General features: G+C 55.3%; 4 protein-coding genes across 4 annotated transcripts; all 4 read left to right on the top strand.

Moving 5' to 3' along the window:
* Positions 1-1399: 1399 nt before the first annotated feature.
* Positions 1400-2455, top strand: LSCM1_00854 (uncharacterized protein; the record flags this gene model as incomplete). The annotated part of the gene is made up of 1 exon (XM_067318487.1): positions 1400-2455. One exon carries the CDS (start codon positions 1400-1402, stop codon positions 2453-2455), a length of 1056 nt encoding a protein of 351 aa, XP_067174592.1.
* Positions 2456-10491: 8036 nt separating this feature from the next.
* LSCM1_00855 (uncharacterized protein) lies at positions 10492-12114 on the top strand (the record flags this gene model as incomplete). Its single annotated transcript, XM_067318488.1, has 1 exon — positions 10492-12114. The coding sequence occupies one exon, from the start codon at positions 10492-10494 to the stop codon at positions 12112-12114; it is 1623 nt and encodes a 540-aa protein (XP_067174593.1).
* Positions 12115-22027: 9913 nt separating this feature from the next.
* On the top strand, positions 22028-22744 carry LSCM1_00856 (uncharacterized protein; the record flags this gene model as incomplete). Its single annotated transcript, XM_067318489.1, has 1 exon — positions 22028-22744. One exon carries the CDS (start codon positions 22028-22030, stop codon positions 22742-22744), a length of 717 nt encoding a protein of 238 aa, XP_067174594.1.
* Positions 22745-23540: 796 nt separating this feature from the next.
* On the top strand, positions 23541-24455 carry LSCM1_00857 (uncharacterized protein; the record flags this gene model as incomplete). The annotated part of the gene is made up of 1 exon (XM_067318490.1): positions 23541-24455. The coding sequence occupies one exon, from the start codon at positions 23541-23543 to the stop codon at positions 24453-24455; it is 915 nt and encodes a 304-aa protein (XP_067174595.1).
* Between the last annotated feature and the right edge of the window lie 309 nt (positions 24456-24764).

Here is a 24764-nt window from a genome sequence, read left to right on the forward strand (position 1 = left end):
ACCCCCTGGCCTGTCACAGCCCCCTTACAAGGTGCGGGGCAGCCATAGAGTTGTGGCACAGCCATGCGCCGACCCAGTTGTCTGTGCACGGCCTCTGCCGCCAGCTCTGCCCACTCCACGCCTAGCAGGTGGTCGCCCCAGGCCGCTCGCGCTAACGGGCCTTGTGAGGGGCGAGTGGGACCGGCTCGAGTCACGCTGGCACGTTGCGCACCACGCGGGAGTCGCACACGTGTGCGCTGTCGCAGGCCTTCCGGATGCCACGCCGCCCGGGGCCTGGCCGCCGACGTGGATAGCGCTGCGTTGCTCTGAGCTCCCCACCACCACCACACACACACATGCACGTCACTCGGCCTTGACCCTTGCCCACCAGAAGAGGTGGCTCGGCATGGGGAGGGGTTAGAGGTGAGGGTGCTTGGCTTCCTCGCACAACGTGAGGTACGAGGCCCCCCCTGAGCCGCCACGTACACTGCGCGGTGTGTGCCCGCGCCTTCAGGGCAGTATGTGACGCTATGAAGCAAAAGAGGGAGACGGCGATGTACGCGGAAGAAGGCAAAACAGCAAGCGCGAATGCGCGCAGCTTTTCCCCTCCCTCCCTCACCCCCTCAGCCTATCTGCAACGCAGGGGGGTGCGACAGTAACACAAGCGCGGGCGAAGAATCACGACCACGGCTTGCGTCTCGCGAGGTATTTCCACCAGGTGAATGAGAATCTGCGCTGCCCTCGCAGGTGGCGCCTACCGTTTCTGTCGTGGGCCCATCGCACATCACCTCCTCTTCCTCCTCCACAGCAGCAATAGCCGCTTCTCTCTGCACTGCCCCCTCTTCGTACCGAACAAAAGGAAAAACAAACCGAAGAAAAACGCTGTCTTTTTTTTGTTTCCTCCCTTTGTGTGTGTGTGTATGTCAAAGTGCTCTGATCGTGGCACGCTGAGTCGCCTCCGTTTGTTTTCTTCCGCGTGGCGCGGCGCACACAAATACACAAGAGGAACACGTGTGCCAACTGGCATAGCAGTCGCCTTATTTCTGTAACAAAGCCGCTCTTTCGCCTCTCTCCTCCCACCCTCGGCTCAGTCGCCCTCCTCTCGAGCCACTTTGCCTGTCTGCATCTCACTCTCTCCGAAGTGAACGAAGACTGCGCCAAACCCACACACACACACACGGAGAGAGACAGTGGCATATTCGCAGGTGCGCATCCGCAGGAATACTTGACGGGGGCCGTCCTCTTCTCTCTCTTTTTGTTGCGCTCTAGGGCACTACGGTGAGGGGACGGAGGCGATTGAGCCGCAGTATAGCAGATTTTGCGCGCTCCTTCTCTTTGGTGAGTGCGCCCACCTCCCCGCAGAAGCGCACTTCTGCACAGTTTCACACATACACGCGAACATACACTTTCCAGCGCAAACATGAACGTGGAACTGCGCGTTGGCAACCGCTACCGGATCGGTCAGAAGATCGGCTCCGGCTCCTTCGGTGAGATCTTCCGCGGCACAAACATTCAGACGGGCGACCCAGTCGCCATCAAGCTTGAGCAGGTGAAGACGCGCCACCCGCAGCTCACGTATGAGTCCCGCTTCTATCGCATCCTCGGCAGCGGCGGTGGCGCCGTCGGCATCCCCATGATGTTCTACCACGGCGTTGAGGGCGAGTTCAACGTGATGGTGATTGAGCTGCTCGGTCCCTCGCTAGAGGACCTCTTCTCCTTTTGTGGCCGTCGCCTCTCGCTCAAGACGACGCTGATGCTGGCGGACCAGATGATCAGCCGCATTGAGTTTGTGCATAGCAAAAATGTGCTGCACCGCGACATCAAGCCCGACAACTTCCTCATGGGCACCGGCAAGAAGGGCCACCACGTGTACATCATCGACTTTGGGCTGGCGAAGAAGTATCGAGACCCGCGTACGCACGCTCACATCCCATACAAGGAGGGCAAGAGCCTGACAGGCACGGCCCGCTACTGTAGCATCAACACGCACATGGGCGTGGAGCAGGGCCGCCGCGACGACATGGAGGGCATTGGCTACATTCTCATGTACTTCCTTCGCGGCTCGCTGCCGTGGCAGGGCTTGAAGGCACACACGAAGCAGGAGAAGTACAACCGCATCTCAGAGCGCAAGCAGACGACGCCGGTGGAACTGCTGTGCAAGGGCTTCCCCAGCGAGTTCGCGGCCTACATGAACTACGTGCGCGCGCTGCGCTTTGAGGACAAGCCCGACTACTCGTACCTGAAGCGCATGTTCCGAGACCTCTTCGTGCGGGAGGGCTACCACGTCGACTACGTATTTGACTGGACGCTGAAGCGGATTCATGAAAGCTTGCAGGAGCAGCAGTCCTTCCCAGGCGGCAGCAACGGCGGCGGCGCCGCAGGCAACGGCTCCCCGGTGAACCAAAACCCGGCGCAGGGCGGAAGCGGTGGTGCTCCGAACAACAACCAGGAGCCAGGCGCTCCAGAGCAGCAGTAGCGAAGTGGGTGTGGCGCAAGTCCCCCCGCAAAGGAGCAGCATAACGAAAAAAGGGGGCGAGCCATGCGGAAGCTCGCGCAAGAGCACGGTCGTCAAGATGGCTGCGTGAATGCGGCGGCCGAGTAGAGGCTGCTGGTGTCTACGCTGCGCATGGCCCTCTTCCCCCTCACAGCCGCCGTCCACCCACCCATGGGTATCCCTCTGCGTCGCTTCGCCCTTTTTCCTTCGTTACCCTTTTCTTTTCGCTGGCAGGTATCGTCGCCCGGAGCACCGTCTCTACCCTTCCCCGCCTGCGAGTCAAAGAAGCTGCGTGTGCCTGTGTCTGTAGGTGTGTATTGTGGGTGCTGCGGTGGTTGTGCTTCTCTTTCGCTGCCTCTGTGCCTGTGCGTGTGTGTGCGCAGCCGTCTCCCTCGCCGTTTTTTTTTCTTCTTCGGTTTGTGTGTTGGTTTTTTTTGTGTGCTTCGGCGGCATAGCTGCTCGCGTCTCCCGTCACAGCCACCCGCCCTCTCCTCGTAGGGTTGTGCGGACATGTGCGCTTGTGCGGGATGGAGGAGGAGTGGGCTGCAGAGGGACAGGAATGTGCGCCGCTGGCAGGCGTGGAGACGACAGCGGAGCATCTCCACAAAAAGTGGAAACAAGAGGGGACGAGTCTCATGCCCTGCCTCAGTCACTCGCCCTTACCCCTCCCCCTCTCACCCTCACCCTCCGAAGTATGGGCAAACGAGAAGCGGGAAAAAAAGGATGCGTGGCGTGACAAGCACATGGCGTTGTTTGGAAAAAAGGCGAGGTCTAGCGACGAGTCCGTGTTCAACTGTGCGCTGGTCACGCGTGGCCAACGAGCAACAACACACACGTGCACGCATGTGCGCACCCCGCCCCCTTCAACGACATCTCTTTATCCCCCTCCTCCCTTCCCCACCCCACCCGGGGCTCGACCGTGCCGAGTGTGCTCTCTTACTATGCCCCCTCCCCGCTCGCGCAACATGGATGCTAAGCTGATGTGAAAGGCTGTGCTTGTTGCGGTAAGTGTTGCAGGTACTTCTTTGTGTGCGCTTCCCATCTCCCTCCCTTCCTCCCTTTCGCTCTCTCGTTTGCTTGCTGTTAGTGGTGGTGGCGGTGCCCTTCTCTACTATATCCACCTCCCTCCATGTCCTTTAGCTTTTCGCTTGCGGCATTTCATGCATGCACGTTGGCCCGGGTGTTGGCGTCTCTGAGCCTCTGTGTGGTGCGTGTCTGTCTTGTTTAAATGCCGGTACTATGGTTGTGCCTTCACCCACCCCCTCCCCAGCCACCACCATCACCATCATCCTCGTCTCCTCTCCATGTGCCGAATCTTTCTCTCCGAGCGCTCTCTCTCTCTTTGTGTGTCCCCATCGACCCACCACCACCACCACGCTCTCCACCCCTAAGCATGCCTCGTTGCAATCTGGAGGGAAAGAGTGGAGAGGCGCGCGCGCAGGCGAGTGACTGGCCGACGGTGCTTCTCTTCCTTCTCTTTGGCAATCTCTGCAAGTCGTTGTTCTGTTGGCGGTGTGCTTTTTATTGTGTTCGTGCTCGCACCCCTCTTCCCTCTTCCCGTTCCTGACCACCTCTCTGGCCATTTCCCCTTTGGCTGCCTCAGTCCATCCCCCCTCTCCCCCTCCATTTCCTCCTCCCTCTCTCCCGTTCTTGGTGTGTGCGTGTGTGCGTTCTTTTTCGCCCGAGGTGTCCATCTTTCCCCCCCTCCCCCTCCTATATGCGTATGCATGTGTGTGTGTACGCTCTGTGGCTTGGGAGGCTTTCTGTGCTGAACCCTTCTCTTTCGCCTGTTATTATTGTTGCTGTCCTCTCTCTCTATCGGGTCTGCGGCTGTGTGTCTGCATGGAGGCTGCGCGATCTTTTTTTTTCCAGGCGACTGGGACGACGAATGGGGGGAGGGAGGGGAGAAAAGGGGGAAAGCGGGGGAAAGCGGGGCAGACGCGTGTAAGGGGGTTGTCATCGTCACCGCTGGCGTTTGTACTCGGACTCCTTTGAGACGCTGTGAGTCTGCGCGGGTGCCCTTGCACATCGCCGATGTCTCTTCTTGTCGATGATGATGATGGGTGTGTGCCTTTTCGGCAGTGAATGGATCTCTTCTCACTCCTGTCCCCCTCCTCTCTCTCCCCCTCGCTTCCTCCCCTTCAATGCGCTTGTGCATGCGAAGAGCCTTCGACACAGACGGAAGCGTGCGCACCAATCAGCTGCTGCTCCCTCCCCCTTAGTTGCAGTGCTTCTTCTTATCCGAACGTGGACCTAGCAGGCTCAGTAGCGAAGAGGACACGCCGGTCGTGTTGGGGTGTGTATCTGTGTATGTATATGTGTCAGGGCATCTTCCCAGTGTCCCTCCTCCTCTTTCGGTTCAGTCGGCGTTTTCGTACCTCTACCGCTGTTTTCTTGGTCGGTAGGAAGTTGGAGAAATGAGGGCTCGTAAGTGAGAGGTAGAGAGGTGCGAGGATGAATGAGGTAAACAGGGGGTAAGGGATGAATGCACGAACGTGCGAGTCCACAAGACAAGGCGCACGTGAGTAGTGAAAGCAAGGGGGAGCGATAGACGAAGCTGTGGAGGAAGGAAAGACGCAAAAGGGCGTACGGCAGTGCTCTCGATTTCTCGTTATGTTATGTTTCGTTTTTTTCTTGGCGGTGCTCTCGTGTGTTTAAGCGTGCGTGTCTGCCTGTGTGTCTTGCCTGGCTCTTCTATTATCTCTCCTCTCCTCAGTGGTAGGTATGTGTGTGTGTGTGTGTGTTTCCGCGTTGTCTTCCATCTTTTATCGCGCAGTTGTTGTTGTTTTCTGTTTGTCCCCCCTCTGATTTTCATCTTCCACACACACAACACACACACCTATCACAGACACCTTCTCTCCCACACTCTCCCCCCTCTGCCCCCCCACTCATCCTCCTCCCTCTCAGAAAGAAAAGAACCATAGAAAATGTGATGGATATCCAACAGGTGAAGGAAGACGGAAGAAGCGAAAAGAGGAAGGAAAGAGACTGCGTGCGCGCGTGCATCAACGGCTCATCATCCCCTTTTGTCTTTTTTTTGTTAGTGTTTCCTCCTCGTTTTTGTCTTTGTTCGTTTCTTTTTTGTTGTTTGTTCTCTTCTGTTTGTTCCGGGCTCCTTTCATTCTTTCCATCTTCTACGCTGGCTCGCCGACCGTTGATCTCCCCACGTCTTCTAAAGCAATCCATGCGAAATCGGGTGGAAACGGCGTGTCGCCCTCCCTTAGCCCTCATCCTCTCCATTGCCCCTGACGAGGCGGAGATGCGAGAACTAGAGAGGGAGGAGCGGTGACATCAATCCGCCCAAAGTAGTCGCCTCCCCCCCTGCGTCTGGAGACGGCATCGCTCACTGTCACCTCGCCAGCCTGACTCCCGCTCCTGCCATGCTGCATCCAATACGGCAACCCTGATGGAAGCGGACGACGCGCAGGGCAACAAAACCTGGCTCGACCGCCTCGGCAGCTGGTTGCATTGTGCTTGGGAGGTGGGCGGTATGTCGGTCCCTCTCAAGGACGAATGAGGGTCCCTCTCGCGGCCCCCTTCCACCCTCGAATGCGGTGCTAGGTGGCCACGTAGGCGTATTCGCATAGACGCGGGTGTAAACACACCTGATGAAATTCCTCTCACCTCCTCCTTCTGGCTACATCTCCTTTGCGGTCACCCGTTTCCTCACCTAAACGCGGGCACGTGGTCGTCATCCGCAACTCGCCGCCGCCGCCCTCCTCCTGTGGCTCTCTCTCTCCCCATTCTCCACCCACATGATGAAAATCAGAGGCACTACATCCACTTCAGTCTTCCTCTTGCGCCTTCTCTCCATTCTGCACGCACACGCCCACATACCCCTCACAAAAGAAAAAAATCCTCTCTCCCTCGCTCGCTCAAGGATTCTCGCAAGCGTCGCTTCTTCACTCCAGATTGAAGTGCAAGACAACTCGTGTAGTTGTGTGTATCCCTCTTCTCCCTCCTTTATTGTTAGCTTCCTCCCCCCTCCCCCTCCTCGCCCTTCTCCGCCTCCTCACCACCTCTCCCACACACACACACACGTTTGAGAAGCTCTTTTTTCTCCGTTTTTTTTTGTGTGTGCTTGTGCGTCAATCTGTTAGAGACGGAGGGAGGGCTGTCTCGACAACACACGGCGGAGAAACGGAAAGAAAGAGAGAGGGAGAAGCGGCGCTCTTTCGAGTCGCACGCTCTTCACAGCCTTTTTCCCCTCGCAGACCCCCGCACAAAGGCGCTGGGCTGCTCAAGCGACAGAATACGAACGAAGAATAAAAAAAACTCCACTTGGACAAAAAAGGGGGCACTTTCTTTTCGCTTTGTGTATGTGTTTGCCCTTCCAGTTGTATTCTCTCAGCTTTCTCTTCGCCCGCACGCCTCCTTTCTGTTTTGTTTTTCGTCTTTTTTTGTTACTTTTTTTTTGTTTCGTCTGGACGGCTGCGGTGCTCTCGTCTCCACTCTTTTTTCTCTCTTTTCCTCCTCTTGTGTTTTGTTTTCTTTCGCTCGCTCCGCTTTCATTTCCTGAACTGTTGTTGTGCAGCAACTCTTTACCAAATAAAACACGCCGTACGCACGTATCACGTCGCCGACATCTATACAATTTCTGTTTTCCTGTTTTTTTTTAGTGTCGCAGCGCTCGTCTCGTGTGTGAGTGACTCTCTGTCCTTCACAAGTGTTCCTCCCCTCTCTAAATACAATCGTCCCACCACCACCACACGCATCTACGCAACACTCCTTACCCCACCGCTCCGCACTCCCCCCTTCTATTTCTGTCGTACTTTGTTTTTGTTTCGTCTGCTTCCTTCCGGACAGATCACAGAAAGGCGAGGAACAACGACAAAGAAGAGGCGAAGCTGAGAAGGCCGACCGGCGAGCACAGGCGTACGAGCGCCGTATACCATCACGCTTCTCACACTTTGAATACACGAAGAGAAAGAAGAACAGTACGCACTGATAGCGAGATCGCGAGGAAAGGGTAAAGGTAAAAAAAAAGATAGCAGACAAAACAGCGAAGTAGCAAGCGGGCTATTTTTTTTGCCAAAGAAAAGGCCGTTCTCCTCTCTTGTATCTGCCTTCTCCACTCTGCTCTGCTTCTGGCCCCTTCTCAACCCGAACTTCTGTCTCCTGTTTCACGAACACCGCCACCCACCCCTTCCGCTATTTCTCCAAGCGCTCACTCCGTCGACTTCGACATAATAATATCACCCCTCTCTTTCTTTTCGGTTTTTTTTCATTTGTTGTCTCTGTGTGTGTGTGTTTCTTTCTCCCAGTGTGCATTTTATTTTTTCCGTCCCTTTTTTGTCTCCGTGCGTTCGTGCGTGCCTGTGTGTGTGTGTGTGTGTGTGCATGCGTGAGGGAAAGTCTTTTTTTGATTACAGGGAAATTAAAAAAAAAAGAAGCAAAGGTGTCTGAGGAGTGTTTTCTTTCTCTCTCTCCCACTTTCCTGTCCTTTTGTTTTACATCTCCTCCTTGGGCGCAAGTGCGAACCCATAGATCCACTCATTTCTCCCAAATTCCTTTCTTCTTTCTTCTGCCTCTCGGAACGCGCGTACGCCATCATTGAGGCTTGCACGGGTCACGCAGAGCGTTGAAGCAAGCAAATATATATATATATATAGTGTGTGTGTGTAACGTAAAGTGTATTCTAAGAAAAAAAAGAGGAAACCTCTGGGCAATCCTCTAAGCAAGTGGGAGAAGCATCACCATACCACTGCGAAGGAAACCAGCGACAGTGTTCATTGTTATTTTTTTGTCCTCCTCCTCGCACCCTCACACCCGCCCGCGTGACAGGTAGACGTGGTCGTCGTCTCTTCCCTGGATCCCCCTCACACGCACACATATACGCACACTCCCCTTTTTTTTGCTCACGTTGTGTCGAATTCTTTTTTGCTCTTTTTTTCTGTTTTTTGGGGGGAGGGCTTCATTGCCCATCTTGCGTGCCCCTCTCCCTCCTTCTTCCTTACAGGAAGGCCGAGAAGAGAAGGCGAATACGGCCGTGTGAAACGCACACACGTTGGTGGAGGGGCACACTCCGGAGAGGAAACTTGGATTTCTCCGTGTACCTGTCACGGTGGTCATAAATCTAATAAGGGGAAAGTCGCAGATACGAACGTCATCGCCGCGCCCCCCCCCCCACAACGGCAAAAACGGTGCCGGAAACATTAAGAGAAAAGGCATTCATCAGAATACGTAAACCGCAAAGGCTTAGGCAGCTCATTTCATCGACGCCAGCGCAAGAAGACTCACCAAAGGCACCTTTTCAAGCAAGCACGCGTAAAGCAGGAAAAAACTCCTGATTGGCCTGTCGTACCTCAATATTTCGTCTACGCGTCCTTCCTTCGTGTTTTCCTCGCCACCTTTTCTCAACCTCCCTTGCTGCCTCTAGAGATCACTCGAGCGAGTGTGTGTGTGTGTATCCTCTCGCTCTTTTCGGAAGCTCTCCCCCTCTCACTTCCTTCCCTCTTCCCTCCCCCGCGTTCGCCTCTCCCTCTCGTTTGTTAGGAGAAGCCCACTTCTCCTTTTTACCCGTTAATCGATATCATTGACTCCCCCGCCCCTCCGTCCTCCTCCTCCTCACATCCCTTCACAATCGCTCTGCTTTTTCTCCACGTCCCCCTCCCTCTCTTTTTTAAATAGTGCATCGTCGCCTCTGTCTGTAGGTGTGTACATATTTGCTCGCTCTCCTCTGTCGCTTCTAACGCTCTTTGGGTATATAAAGAAACGAAAGTGCCTCTCTTACTGCGTGCCAGCCTGACTTTGCTTTTTTTCACGTCTTTCTGTCTCTCTATCTTGATTCCTCTGTTCCTCTTTGCTTCGTTCATTCACTTACTTCACGTCAGCCTCTCCCTCTCTCTTTTTTCTTTTTCCTCCCTCTGTGTTGTTGGGCGTGTGTAGCCGTGGTGGTGGTAATCCTTCTACGGAACCCCCCTCCTCCCCTCTCTCGCCTCTTCTAGCTTCTCGTTCGTCCTTTCCTCCTCCTCCCTCTCCCTCTCTACGCACGCTCTTGTGTATTTCGTGTCTACCTGTGAGTGTGAGCGTATTTTGCCTGCGGCGGCGCATCCCCGGAAACCCCCACAAAACAAAAACGCACCGAGTCTGTGAAGCGTTGCGTTACAATCAGACTTACACACACACACACACTGACCCCTTCTGCCTCACTTTGCGTTTCCAATACGGCTTCTTTTCTCGGGTCACATCCACTCTCACGTACGTAAGAAACGGAGGAGAAAAAACCTTTGAGGTGACTGTCTGCATATTTTCATTCTTTTTGTTGTTCGACCAAGTCGCTTCGCCTCTGTGAGTCGCCCCTCTTCTCTCTTTACCTTCCTCTCCCTACGCGCTGTGTGTTTGAGTGCGTGTGTGTGTGTGTGTGCGTGCGTACGAAGCGTAGAAGACCGTCGAAAACGGAAGAAGAGAGGGAGTATACGCACACAACAACAAAACAAAAGCGTTTTAACCCAGTTTCCATCTTCTTCTTGTTGTTTTTTTTTTGCAGCTCTTCACACCATTGAGATTTTGTGCGCGCTCTCTCCCTTTCCCCTTGCGGGTACCCCGCCTCGATACGTTTCCTCATATTTTATTCTTCTCTGTCGTCTCTTTCTCTTTGTTTTTCATCTTCCCTCCTCCGCCTCCTCCTCCTCCCCCTCTGCCTCTGACTCTCATAGAGGCGCATCCGCATACACGCATTTATACCCACGAGCAGCGAAAGCGAAGCGGAAAAAATAAGCAAACATAACTTTTCTTTAAAGGGCGAAAAAAAAAGAAGCATTTCCATCGTTGCGGTACGCCCAAAGAATACGATCGAAGGCACTCCTCCCACCCCACCCCACCCGCACACACACACCACCCCTTTCACCGCTATTCCATCTGTGTCCTCGCTTGTGTTTTGGTTTGGTTTCTCACAACTGTCTCTGTGCATCCTTTTCTATTGGCTCTCCTCTCTCCCTTTGGGATTCTCTGTTGACTTGTTTTTCGTGTGTGTGTGTGTGTTATTTTTCTTTCTCCGACTCCCGCCCTTTCCCCAGATGTCTCACTGCAGCGATTCCTGCGCGACAATGGTCACCCCTACCAGCACCGTCGAGTCGTCATCAGCCTCATCCGAGACGACCTCGATCACCTTCCACGCCTTTCAGGAAAAAATGGGCGGCCTTCGCGCTCAGCGCGCTGTCAGTGGCAAACCCACGCAGCCGTCATCACAGTCGCCCTCTCCAGACGTCTCCGGTGACGGCTTTGCAGCCGACGCCACTGATGCCTACGGCCTTGCAGCAATTGAGCAGATTGTGCGGGACGCTGTCGGCAACTCAGCGCGCCCAATCGCCAACACCAGCGCAGCCCGGCCCCTCGCCATGGACACGCCACCCCTGTCAAGTAGATCCCTGCAGGAACAGGCGCACGAGGTGGCAAGCTTCGAAGGCAGCCGCCGTGACAGCTTTGCCTACGTCAACTGTGTCAATGCCATGTCCCTGACCGGGCAGCCGAGCTCACAGTGTGGCACCAACGAACGCTCTCCCGGCTGCACCACCATCGCGTCGGTCGGTTATCCGGAAGCAGATCCGTCGCCGTTGTGGCAGCCGCTCTCGAATCAAGAGTCCCTTCAAGGCGCCCCAGCACCTCCTTCCGTGGCGCCGCCGAGCAGCCACAAACTCGCGAAGGGTGACGGCTGCGCAAGTGAGTCGAGCATGGGCACGCCAACGAACGCGGCGGCGCCTGCTGCCCGCACCACACCAAGCAGCAACGCGGTCTCGCACTACAAAACGAAGCGATGCCGTCACTTCGACCAGTCCGGCTGGTGCCCATATCAGCACCGCTGCGTTTTTGCCCACGGCGACCGCGAGTTCGCCTTTTATACGTCACAGAAGGGCAGTGCCAACAACAGCAACTCTGAGGACGGCAGCCCGACGGCCTCGCAGCTCGTGTGTGAACACATCGAACGAAACGTGCAGCAGCTTGTGGAAGAGTATGAGCTGGCTGTAGCTGAAGCGAGCACGAAGGCTGCGGCGCGGAACAACAGCGGCGGTGGGCCTCCCAAATTCAGCGGCCCTCGAGGATCGCAGATGGGCTACAACAGCAAGAGACCCGCAATGCCTATGATCGGAGGCATGTCATCGGCGCAGCCCTCTTTTTCCTTCCCCTCTGCCGCCTCGCAGCATCACGCATCGAGTGCGCATCTCATGACTGCCGCCTCCCTGGCACCTCCGACTCCAACGAAGACGAGCACCTCGTCGAACTCGATGGCGCAGTACCATGCTTTGCAGCCGCAGCACTCCCCGCAGTACCATCCACAGCAGCAGCAGCAGTTTGCCTTCCTCGGTCAGCAGCCTGTTCTCATCTCTACAGTGAATGGGGCCCCTGCTGGCTCGACCTTTGCCATGTTGCCATCCAGCGCACCGCTGGGGGCCGCCCCGCAGTCTCTCCATGCCCTCCCTTCGCATTATCAACAGCAGCCGATGCTCTTCGCTATGCCGACTGGTACGCCGGGCGTCTTGCAACTGCAACAGCAACAGCAGCAGATCTTTTTCCTGGAGTCCCCGCACTTCAATGTCATGGCCTCGAACGGCGGTAACGCTGGGGTGCCGGCTTACCCCACTGGCTACACTGGTGGGCCAGCTAGATCCTTCAACGATGATTCACCAGCTCGCTTCAAGTGACCTCGACGGTCCTCGACGTTCGCGCACATAGAAGTCAAGCACACGAAGAGATGCACATGGACAGACACAAGCGGACTCATGGAATGGGACGAGGAAAAGCGGAGGAGCTACGGATCAAATACTCTTCCTCCACCCCCTCTTCTCTCGCGCGCTCTTAGGCCTCGTTGTATTGTTTTCGTTAGCTTTCTTTTTCTTTTTCGCTTCTCTCTTTGTCCGATATACGCAGCTCTCAAATTCGTGTCTCCGCATGTGCTCACAAGCGAGCGTCTATGCACTCCTCGTTGAGAATGCCTTCTCCCTTGCTCTACATGGTGCGTCTCTACCGCTTTTCTTTTCCTCTTTCGTTTTTTGCGTGTCGGGGTGCTGGGGTGCTCTGTTTTCATCACTCTTCTCTTTGTTTTTTTCATGCTTTCCCCTTTTTTCTTTGCGTAGGTGTTTCCCCTCGCTGTGCTTCTCGGTCTCACTCAATCACTCACTCCTCCCCCTCTCTTTTGTGTGCCTTCTTGTTGGTGTAGTGCTCGCGGTGTTTTTTTCTTTGGTGTCCCCTTTCCCGCTCCGTCAGGCCTACTCCTTTCGCGTATCCATATCGCCTCGCCTCTCCAGAGAACATATACATATACCTGTCGCACTCTGTCCTGCACCTCTCTCAAAGCATTCGCGCGGTATCTTCGCCCTCGTCAACTTGCGTAAAGCGGCTTAAGTGTTCAATAACTCCGGAGGAAGGCCAAGTCGAAGGGCTTCAGTGATCGAGGGGAACGGACAAGGACGCGCCCGCACGTGCACACGCATGCTCCCGCCTAGGTAGAAGAGTGTGTGATCGCAACAAACAAGGGGCCAAATAGCAACGATACATATTTTTTGTGTGTGTTCTTCTCTCAGCGTCTCGTTTTCTTTTTTTCACGATCAAGTCGACCAATACGTGCGCCCCGCAGCGGCACTCACGTGGCTCTATTGCAGTGCAGCTGCGTACGGGCAGTCTATGACGAGCTGCGTTCTGCCAACTAGGGCTATGGACCCGACGGGCTCTTCATATTCTACCCAAGCCCTCGCCTCTTCAGATATATGCGGCGTAATCAGCACCCGACGGCCGCGGGTTTGTGGCACGCCGCGGTCCGTGCGGGGCCGAGCTCGAGGTCCTGCTCGAGGGCGCGAACGGGGGGGTGTCTGTCGTTCGGGGAAACAGCGAGTCATCTAGACGCACGCGCCGGGTGAGCCGGAAGAGGAAGTAGTCAACCGGCTTTAGGCTAAGGCCCCCAGAGACCCGTTGACCTGCATGTATGCCACGTTCCACGCTCCGTCGCATCACGCCGCGCTACTCCATGCTGCAGGACGGAGACACTCCGCGCTGGAGTCTGAAAGACTCGGTGGTGCGATGCGGGGTGCTCTCGCCGCGTTCCCGGCCCCTGCCGCGCGCGTGCACCCCTGGGGGATGTCTGGGATGTACCTGTTCGTGCTTTTTTCCTTTGTCAGCGCCTCTCTGCCCTCTGCGTTCTCTCTTTCGGCGTGAGACACCAATGCTGATTGTGCCCAGCAATACGCGCGCACAGTGCTCGCATCGTTGAGTACTTCGGCGCTCTTTGGAAGATGACGCTGTTGTTATTTTTGGGGGAACTCGCTGTCTCCACGGATGCCCACATGCGCTACGGTGGATGTGTGCGGATGGCCTGCCCACACGTGCCGCAGCTGGGGGAACTCCTCCTGAATCCGCGCGCCTCTCAGAGGCGTGGGTGTGTCAAGCAGAAGCCGCTCGCGCGAGAGCAAACCGCCTGTGTACCAACAGGAGGAGGAGGAGGGGGGAGAGACTCATGCGACTCCAACGCGCGAGAAAGGAACAGAAATGCCCTCCATGCGAAATTCCCTCTTCCCCCCGCAGCAGCTCCCCGCCGCTGTCGTTGTTGTTTTGGTTTTTTGTTTTCTCTCTTGCTCTCTTCCGTTTGGTAGATCCAGTTGCTCTTTACCGGCGGATTTGCTTTGTGTATGTGTGTGTGTGTGCGTTTTTTGGCGGGACTGGGTGTTCGCCTCCGTGTTGTATCTTTCACCCGTCACCCACCCACCCACCCTATGCCCCCTCCATCGCCTCCATTGCGCTTGCTTGCCTCTCTTTGCACAACCCTCAGCCTCACCACCACCACCATCACACGAGCCCTCACACGCTCTCTCCCTCTCTTCCTGCAGGGTGTTGCCTTTCGCCTTTGAGCACTCCATTGTGATACGAATAGGGGGGACTATGGCTCTTATGATTCCTATTCGTTGCCTGGCGATGGTGCTCTAGTGAATCGGTGTGACATAAAAATATATATATACATTTCTTGCCAGCGTCGCTCTTGACGGTTCTCTGCGTACCGCCGGCTCCGCGTTTCATTCCCCTTCTTACTTTCCTTTTTCATTACATGGTGCATCACAGTGAGTATGTATGTGATGATGTGTATGTGTGTGTATGTGCGTGCTCTGCCGCCTCTCGCTTTCCACTTCGTTCTTGTTTTTTTTCGGCTTCACCTCTTTTTTCTTTCCGCCTCCGCTCTCTCTCCTTATGCTTTTCTCCCACGTCTTTTACTATCAGCTCAGCATGTTATCTTCAACTGTCACCCGCCCTCTCGCCTTTTCTGTTGCCACGTCTTCTTTTCACTTTTTTCTCGGTGATGTGATGTGATTTGTGTGTATGTGTGTGTGTGTTCCTCGCCCTCTTTTCAACTCCGTTGCCTCCTCTTTCTCGTGCATTCCTCTTTCGAATTCGCCTCACAGACAACCGCAGGTGTGCATGGTAGCGCACACTCAGGATGGTCAGAGGGCAGAGGGAGGCCTTCCCCCTCTGACTCCCCACTCGCCTAGGCTGTTGCGTATGTGTGTCTGTGCCTGTGTCTGTGTCTGTGTCTGTGTGTTCTATTCATTCATCATTCTATTCCCTCCTCTCTCCTGCTCACGTACGTCACGTTGTTTTTCTCTTTTCGGTGTGTTTGTGTGTGTGTGTGGTGTGTGCGCGTGCGTATGTGTGTACTTCGCACTATTTTTCCCCCTTTTCTCCGCGTCGTTTGCCTGCCTTCTTTTTGTGTCTATGTGCTCTTGCCTCACGTTTCCTCTGCCAACAAAGTGTTGTGCCCTCCCCCTCCCCCTTTTTCTTCTTCATACTCTTCGTTGCATCGCGCCGGGTGGTGAGATCTGTGGTTTTTTGTGTGGAATCTCTTTTTTCCCCTTTTTTGCAGCGTTGCTTAGAGCTTTTTTTTGCTCTTTCGGCACCTACCTCTACACGTATGTTCACTCGAGGAACATGAAGCCGAGGGTCTTATCGCCTCCCCTCCCGATCCCTTCCTCATCACTTTTTATACTGGTGTAGGCGCACAAAAGGGGGGAAGCCGTTGGGTTTCAGCCTGTTGTTCTGCTTCAACAACTGGGCTTTTCGCTCTCTCTGAGCGTGTGCAGGCGCCCTGTGGTTGGGTGCCCTTCGCTTGCCGCACACATACGTGTATGCAGCATTTACAGTTCAATCTACTTGTAAAGAAGAGCGGACGGGCAGGCAGCTATCGCACTGGAACGCGGGAGGGTCAGGCCGCCCTTCAAGCTCCTCCCTCCCCCTGTCTCTCTACCTCGCACGCACGCACAGGCAAGTCCTGCAACTTCTGCCTTTAATGTCTTCCTTTACTGGTCATGCCCAGCGATACCCGAACCCTCGAAAAGAGAGACAAGGCACAATAGCGAAGAGAGAAGTCGTCATGTGCACAAAATCACTCCGATTGGTGCGACTGAGCGTCTCTGTTCGCCACGTAAGTCTTCTTTATTTTTGCTTGTTTTGTTGGTTCTGTGGCGCGTTCTCTTTTCACTTTCTGGACCGGAAAGTGTGTCTGCGCGTACATTTCTCGTGGGTGGGCCAAAATCGTGGTCTTTTTTTCTCGTGTTGACGTTGTCTGATGCCCACCGCGCGCATGCGAAGGGCGACGCACACTCGTGGCACTCATGACGGGGTTGCAGGCACAGCGAATTCGAAACCAAAAACGGCGAGGAACGCACACGGTACTCGTCAGTAGATACGCGTCTGTTGCTCTCCTGTACAGATGTATTCCTTTGCACTTGTGCACACCTGTGCATCACTGTAGGTGTCCTCCTCCTCCCTCTCCCCCCCCATCACACGCACACCTCACCACCGCAGCCACAGCTATGTGTACTTGCAGGGAGTGTTGGCAGGGCGCACGAGAAGAAGCCGTGGGTGGTGGTCAAATTGGCTGAGCGCTTCACGTCGCGTTGTTGTTTCTTCTCTGTGTCTCGACGTTTGTGCTTTGCGCCTTAGCGTGTGTGTGTGTGTGGTTTTGAAGCATTGGTGCGGGCACCACCGCACGCCGCCAGTGGGTGTGGGAGAGAGAAGCACCTGTGAGCATCGGGTAGTGGATCGCACACGAGTTCCTCTCCTTGACTTGCTTTTTGCGTCCCTGCCATCCTTTGTCGCACCCCTTGCCCCATCGCTCACCCCCTCCCAAGCCACTCGTCACGCAGGTGTGACTCTTCCATTACACCCCTGGCTAGTTTGTGTCTGTCGTTTCCGATCGCATCATTGTATCATTTTTTTCTTTTCCATGTCCTGCCCCTCTGTCTTACCGCGCTTCGTCTTGCGGTTCATATATATATATACATACATGTTGTATACAAATGTATGTGTATATATATGCGCATGGATGAGGGCCTTCGTTGGTGTGTGATTGCTCTCTCCTCTTTCTGATAGTGTCTGCTTTTTTTCTTTGCGGCTGCTCCAAAGAACTCCTTTCAAGGTAGAAGGGCAGCTCTCTTTCCCTCCCTCCTCTTCCTCTTGTCGCTATATCACTGCCTCTACAGCCACGATTCGTCCGCAGCGCTCGCAGCATCGCTGCGCAACTGGGAAAGAGAAAAGGGGCTAAAACGGTGCGCGCGTGTGTTGGTGCGTCACTGTCGAAGTTCGCAGGTGACAGCTCGAACGGCTACTGAATAAAAGTCCTCCCCTCATATGTTTTCGGCTTCATTTTCCTCCTCGGTCGCTTTCTTTTTTTTCCTTTCGTTGTTGTAATAGGGCATAAACGATCTGTACTCCCTCCCCACCCATCCTACTCTCGATTCACTTGTGAGTACCACTCTCTATCTCGCGCGCGCGCCCGTCCACTACCACCCCTACCACTACTCATCTATGATTGGAGGTGTTTCCTTTTTTTGCCTCTTCTGCGAGCTCTGCGATGCCCTTTGTGTGGACTTTTTGATTGTGTGTGTGTGTACGTATGCGTTCAAGTCTCGAAGGTGACTGCAGCTACTTCTGCGTCCTGCTTCCTACCTCGCCTTCCACCCCCTTCCGGCCCTGTGCACATCCATCCCACAGCGTCTCTCTTACCTTCTCTTCTCGTCGCATCGTATATGAAGATGAAGCACCGGGCGTGCGTACACTGCAGCGATGGGTCAACCAATAGTGCATGCACACACACACACACCTGAGCCAGGACGGAGGTGTGCGGCTCGCACATAGGCGCATGTGCCACACAAGCCGCTTCGTATGACACATGTGTGCGCCTACGGTCACAGGCAGGTGAAGTGAGCTGACAGAAGACACTAAAAGGGGAAGGAGAGCGAAGGAGGAATGGCGAGGCGGTGGCGCACCGTACGGTGGACGCCTTGCCCGGGACATGGACGAAAAAAGGGTGTTAGCGCAAGGAATGCATTTCTAGTAAAGAAGTACGAATGGGAAGTGAAGGGTGACGACCAGCTCTTTCGGTTTCTCCTCCTCTTTTTCGTCTCTCTTCCCCAAGTCAGTGGGTGAGGAAGGGCAGGGTAGTGAAAGAAAGAACTGCGTGTCGTTTGGAGGGAATATTTTTTTCGTTTCTTTCCGTTGTGCGTTCTGTACTTTCCTTTTTGTCTTCAGCACGCACTTTTTCTCGGGCTCATCGGCGGTGTGACACGCTTTGGGGGGGGGGGGGGGCATTTTTTTTTCACCTCTCTCGTCCTTTCCATTCAGCGGAGGCGTGCCACCCTTCGCCCAACCTGTCCGTGTCGCTTCGTGTTTCCATTTCCTGTGAGGTAAAAAGGAAAAGCTCATCAGCTTTACGATTCTCTCTCCCCTGTTATGCACACTGTCTGTTCTTCCAGAGTTAGTCCCGCCCGTTCGACCGCCTCGGCGCGTCCCAACCCAGTGAAACAGTAAGCCGAGCGGGCAGGCAGCTCCGTGCTCGCCTGCGTGCACAAGCGTTGAATAGGCGCACATCTGTTCTCTTGTATAGTACGCACTTTATCCCTGCTGGTGTGGCCTCTCAGTATAAGCGGCACGATCGCACACTAATACATCGAATGCGGGGAGCGGTCGAGACATGTATGCCGGCGCTTGGATGGCCTTGGCGTGTATCTGTCTCCCTCTGCCTTCTTTTATTTCTCCTTTACCCGTCTCTCTCTCTACGTCTCTCCACCGCAAGAGCTGCGCCAACACCTGCTGCAGGTGCTGTCGAGATGCGGCATGAACCCGCCGTTGTTGGCGCCTTCAGTGTACACAGGGCGGTTAAGTGCGCATGCAGCCTGGCGGGCAGCAGACACAAAATTTCCTTTGCACGAATGTATGTGTAATGACGGCCACGCTATGTATGACGTACAAGTTTCACTGGTAATTCGAAGCTGTGTAATGCTCATATGAACGTCTCCATGCGTGTGTGTTTCCTTTCCCGTCTCTATTAGCTCTTTCCCCCTCCCCTCCCCTCCCCGAATCCAGCCGCAGAACTTCACTGGCCATGCAGTGACTGTCTGTGCCTGCGGGTGTCTTGCTTGTGTCTTTTCTTTTCCTGTGCGTTAGTCGTTATTTTGTAAGCTTCGCCCCACCCCTTCCCCCACGCCTTCTCCATCTCGGATGCGTGCGTAAGTGCCCCTCCTTCGCTTTACCCTTCTCGCTGTGGTTTCAGCGATGTGGTGTCGATGGCGTCCGGTGTGGATGGGCGCCTTTTGTGTTTTATTCGCTTGACTCTTCTTTCTTTGATCGCGTTAGTGTCTCCTCCGCCCCGCCCCACTCCTCTCATATTCAATCCTTTCTCTCTCTGCGTAACTGTTCGGTTACGTGCGTGTGCGTCCGCTCGCCTTCGTTTTTTTTTTTCACAAAGGTCGAAAACGCATGAGCAGCGGCGAAGGGGCATGGCAGTGCTGGGCAATGTGTATGTTTGCAGGCGTGAGTGCCCTGCCCTGCGCGCACCGATCAGGACTCCCTCTTCAGTGTCATCGGGTGGGGGGGCTGCTTTAGCCTTCGTACGTTTCCTTTTTTTATTTTGCTATGGTGGTTCCGATCTTCGGTTCGGCATCTTTGCCGTATCGGCCTCATCTTGCTCCACCCCCGTTTCACACGCAATCCTCCGTGCCCTGGTCTCGAATATATCACTCTCGCTCTCCTTTCGATGCCTTCTCGATGCGTGTTGGTCTGTGAATGCGTATCGCACTGCCCCATCTGTGAGCTACCCACCACCACCACCATCACCCGCCACTCCTCTTTCGGGCCCTTGCGATGCGCTGTCACCTCCACAACGCTATCGACGACCTCCTTGCTTCTTTTTTTTTACTCTCTCATGCGTGTCGTGTGGCGCTTCCGCTAAGCCGGTGAGCTATGTAGCAGCGCCACAGCACAACGATCACGCGGGAAGCCAAAGATGCCACAAGCTTGAGAAGGAATCATCGAAGCAGCGCCTTGGCATAGACTATCTTTTCAAGTGGGAAGTGAAACGACCTCAGTCGACTCGGGGTAGGCGTGGAGGGAGGGGGCTATACGAAAGCGAGAAGAAAAACGAAGCATTTCTGCTCCTTGGAAACTTTTGATCATATTAAAGTGTCGTGGCAGGCGCACACTTCGCTTTTTCACTACACGCAGTTCGCTTACACGCGCTCAGGTATACATATCTCTGTAGGGGTGTGTGTCCCTTTTTTTTCCTCACCTATTCGCTGTCGTTGCCGGGCTCTCTTATCTCCTCTGCCCCCGTGCGCTTCCTCCTGCCTGGGGGGAGGGGGGCCTCTTTCTCTCTATTTATCTATCCATATTTATAAATGTGCGCATGCGAAAAGCCGCTAGGACAGCCTCCCCCCCCACGGTGTACGCGTATACGCGCCATCAGAAGACAATCGATCGGCAAGACGGCCCCGCACGGAGCGATGGCGAACCGGAGAGCAGGTGCGGAGAACACAACAAAAGAATTGGAAAGGGAGGGAGTGCGCAAAGGAGTTGACAACAAAATTGAAACGAAACCAAAGAAAAAAAACTGCTTCAGTAACGGTGAACAAGAAAAAAAAGGAAATCGGAACGCAACGATCATGCGTGCACACCTCGAGGCAATCGCTGTCTCCCTCACCACACGCACCCTCAAGAGTGTTCCGCCTCCCCCACCCCACCCCACCCCTCACGTGAGCGTGTCATTTTTTTCTGTTTGCCGTTGTCCCTGTCGTCTATACCCTCTACAGTGTCATCTTTCGAAGGAACGAAGTAACGGAGGCGGGCCCGCCCATCTCACGTGACTGTGAAGGAGAGAAAAGGGGAGAGGAGAGAACGACAAAAGAAACGCGCGCGCGCGTGTGTGTGTGTGTCTTGCGCATATGCGGTCAAAGAAAAGAGCACCGCGCGTCCCTTTTCTTTTGTTCGTGTTGTTCTGTCTCCATTAGCTCACCAGCCTGGTTGAAACAGCGACTTGAAGGTCGCTCCACTCGCCGGGAGGAATGCGAAACACGCAAACGAAAAAAGGGGGGACCTCCTCCTCTCAGCCTCTTCTGCTTTCGAGACTCCATCAGTGGCGTATGCGGCATGGCATGGGACGCTGACAGCGCTTCGATTTCACCTCCACCTCCTCTGTCACTGCCACTCACTCGTCCCCCCTCCCCCTCGTTTCGGCTTCGTGCACACACGCTTACACACACACACCGCGTGCTTCGGAGGGGAAAATCCGTTACCTTCGACGAAGCCTTTGGAAGTCTGATGCAGCTGGCGTCTCTCGACTGCTGTGCCTCCGTGTCTCAGTGCCCGCGCCGTTGGCACCTCCGTACAACCCTTCCCACCCGCCTCCTCGTCACATCGTAACTCAGGCTGTCCACTGCGCCCTCTTCTTTCACTTGCCTCCCTCATTACGAGGAGCAGCTCCGCGCGTGGTGTCTCGGCGGTGTGGCAGCTCACTCGGTGTGTGGGGAAGCCAAGCAGCAGCCCTACTCCTCCCCGGCCAATGCCGAGACGCCTCTGCAAATGAGCGGGCCGAGTGCCCACGTCATGGCAGAGTCCGAGTGACTTGTCGCCAGGGATATAGGCGGCCAGGTGCTGGGCTCGGGCGGGGGAGGGCGACCTGCTTGACGAGGGGGCGAGCAGCGCTTGAGACAGGGGCCGTACACACACAGACAGCGCCCCCGCCGCATCGCTGTAAACGTGTGCCTGCGCGGCTGCCTCGCGCGCACGCGATGGGGCCTGGCGTGACCGGTCAGATGCAGAGGCAGCGTGGAGCTCAACTCGTCTGCTGTATGGTGGAATGGGCATGTAGAAAAAGCATCTGTGCGCACAGCAAAGCTTTCAAGAAAGGGGCATTTCCGGCCATGCGCGTCGACAGTGCGGCGGCGCAGAGTCGCAAGCAGAAACGGGCCTTTTCATGAAGCACCGTCGTGAGGGAAGGACTCAGGCGATGTAGCGGAGGCGAGAAGGTGACACCAGGAAGGAGGAAAAGGGTGGGTAAGATGATTGCTGTAGTGCCAGTCGTCGCAGGTATCTTTCCTTTCTCTCTCTCGTCTGCTTTTTTTTATGCGGCTTCCCACTCTTTGTCGAATGTGGAGCAAGATGATGATCTCGCTTGCTCGCTTGCCTTTCCGCTTGGCTGAACCACTGCTAGCTCGTCCTTCTCTTGCAAGGATATCCCTTTCAGCTTCCCGCCTCCCCCCCGGCTACCAACATTAACTTCTCCACCCACCCCTTGCCTCAGCCATGGCCGCTCCGGCAAGCACGCAGCAGCAACGAACGGCAGAGTTTTGGATTCGGCACCTCAAGTTGGTGCCCCACCCAGAGGGCGGCTACTATGCTGAGGTGGCGCACAGCGCGCACAAAGTTAAGAACGAGGAGGGCAGCAGCCGCTGCGCCTACACGACCATTTATTTTCTCTGCACCCCGGAAAGCCCCTCTCACCTGCACCGCCTCTGCTCGGATGAGACGTGGCTGCACCACGCCGGCGACCCGCTGCAGGTGCACGTCATACTTAAGGATGCACATGATGAAGACTGCATCACCGTGCCGCCTCGCGCATCCCTACCAGAGGAGAGGGACAGCGCAGATGCACGGCCGCAGTACGAGGTGTATCACCGTGTCCTCATTGGAGCATGTGTTGAGAGGGGCGAAGTTCTGCAGTACACCGTTCCTGCTGGGGCCATTTTTGGCTGCTCCGTGGACGATGCGGATGGGCGGGCGGGCTATTCACTTGTGAGCTGCATCGTGAGTCCCGGTTTCGACTTCCGCGACTTTGAGGTCTTCACACAGGCGCAGCTAATGGAGCTGTGCCCACAGCACGAGGCGGTCATCAGGCAGATGAGCTACAAGACAATACCGGGCCATGAGCTCCTACTGGCATGCAGGCCGATCGTTAGCAGGCGTATAGATCAGGATGCCAAGCAGGAGAGACATGAGAGCCAACCCAAGGGGACGCCATAGGAGGTCCAAGAGAACTCTTCGAGAGCTGCGGATGCCATACGCAGACACATGTACATGCGAAACGGTAGCGTCACGCCCCTTTCATGCTGCTGTTCCCCCCACCCCTTTTTTTACTCCTGATTGCGTGCCGTACACGAGGGGCTCCTGGGCTCCTGTGCAGATTTGTGGATTGGGGCAGATGTTGCCGTGTCTGTGTACGCCTCTCTCCCTCTCCTCCTCCTTTTTTCACACCTTTCTTGCCATCTTCGTCGACTTCAGCACCGCCAGAGAGCTGAGCCGACCTTCGCACGCATAAAAGCACACACATACACACAACAAAGGGAAAGCAGCTCCAATGAATCGCGAGTTATGCCGAAGATGTCTCGATCTCTCCCTCTGCGCCTCCCTACGTGTGACGCACCCGAGCGCGTCCGCGCAGGTGCAAGCGCCTCTACGGTTCAAAGGATCTTCACTCGCATGTCCAACACTTTCCACCGCTTCGCACTTCAACATTGATCCCTCTCGCTCTCTCTCGCCCTCCCCTCTCTCGCGCGCGCCCGCCCACACGTACACACATGCAGCTTCGATGAATCACCACAGGCATCCTCACTGCTACCCTTCTTCCCTTTTATAGGCTTTTTTTCTCCTCCGTCCGAGCATCGCCCTGCCTCCCCATCCCCTAACCCTACCTTTACTGCCAGGCTTGTGTCGTCGTGAAGAGCGTCAGGCATACATACGTACAGACAGCCTCCCTTACATAGCCGGTCTCGCTCCACCTGCACCTTCTACTTGGACGGTACAGCTCAGCGGGCGGACGATGACGAGCCAGTCTCACGTAACGATGTCCAAGCACAACGGCAGCGCCGTGGAGCAGCATAAGCGCACCTCCCACACGTCCGGCGACACAAACGAGGAGGAAAAGCACATCCTCGCTGGTCGCTACAAGACGAAGCTGTGCAAGAATTACGTGGCAAAGGGCGAGTGTCCGTATGATGTGCGCTGCATGTTCGCTCACGGTGAGGAAGAACTACGCACCAGCGATGATAACGTCCGCGATGGCCTGATCACTGAGGAAGCGATCAAAGACTTTCAGCGCCAGCAGAACCAAGCGAAGCGCCGCGCCGCATTTGCCGCGGCCCGCGAGCACAACCACGATCGCAGCCATAGTCACACAGTATGTGTCGCGTCCCACCGCAGCGCATATGAAACGGAGGAGAATGTGGAAAACAACGAAGCTTACCGCGGTCGTCATCCGCATCAGAATCTACGGCAGCGCCCCCAGCAGGAGTCCGTGTCCATTGCTCAGCAGCAGCAGCAGCAGCAGTTTCAGCTGCAGGGCGCGATGACGCAGTGCTACACGCACAACCCATACGCCCTTGACCTCATTCCCCCCGCGGCGCGTCTGTTCCCAGTCTACCATGAGGTGGTCGAGGAGGGCTGCTGGTATGAGCAGGAGTTGGCGCCTCCCCAGGAGGACTACTACTTCCCTTCGTCAGATATGATGCTGCCGCTGGTGCCAAGCTCGGTGACCCAGAAGTGTTCGCAGTACCCGCACCAACAGTGCAGCAAGCAGTTCGAAACGGTGACCTCTTCCAGCAGCTACAGCGGTGAGGAAGTCATGTACGGTCACGGCGAATCCTCGGCCAGTGCAGCGTACCGCTCAATGGCGCGCTGCACGGCTGCTGAACTCCCCAGCAACTCCGACATTCCGGCGATGGTCATGGAGCCGTAAGGTGACAATTACGAAGAGAACAGCAGAAAACACCAAAAAAAAAAGAAATATATATATGTGTGTGTGTCAAGAGGAAGAAGACAATGTTCGCATCTCATTTTTTTTCCTTTCTTGTTTCCCTCCCCTCTCGCTGCCTGCCTTCCCTTCCAACGAGGAGAAAGTGCTGCTACTCTTGAGGGTGAAGACGGGAGGGACGCAGGATTTTTTTTCAATGCGCTTGCGTGTGTCTGCTTGCATATCTGTGTATGTATGTACGTGTGTGTATGTGTTTCTGTCTCACCCGATCTCACGAGCGCACGCACGCGCATC

This window comes from Leishmania martiniquensis, chromosome 35 (genome assembly GCF_017916325.1).
Source record: "Leishmania martiniquensis isolate LSCM1 chromosome 35, whole genome shotgun sequence".
NCBI lineage: Eukaryota > Euglenozoa > Kinetoplastea > Trypanosomatida > Trypanosomatidae > Leishmania > Leishmania martiniquensis.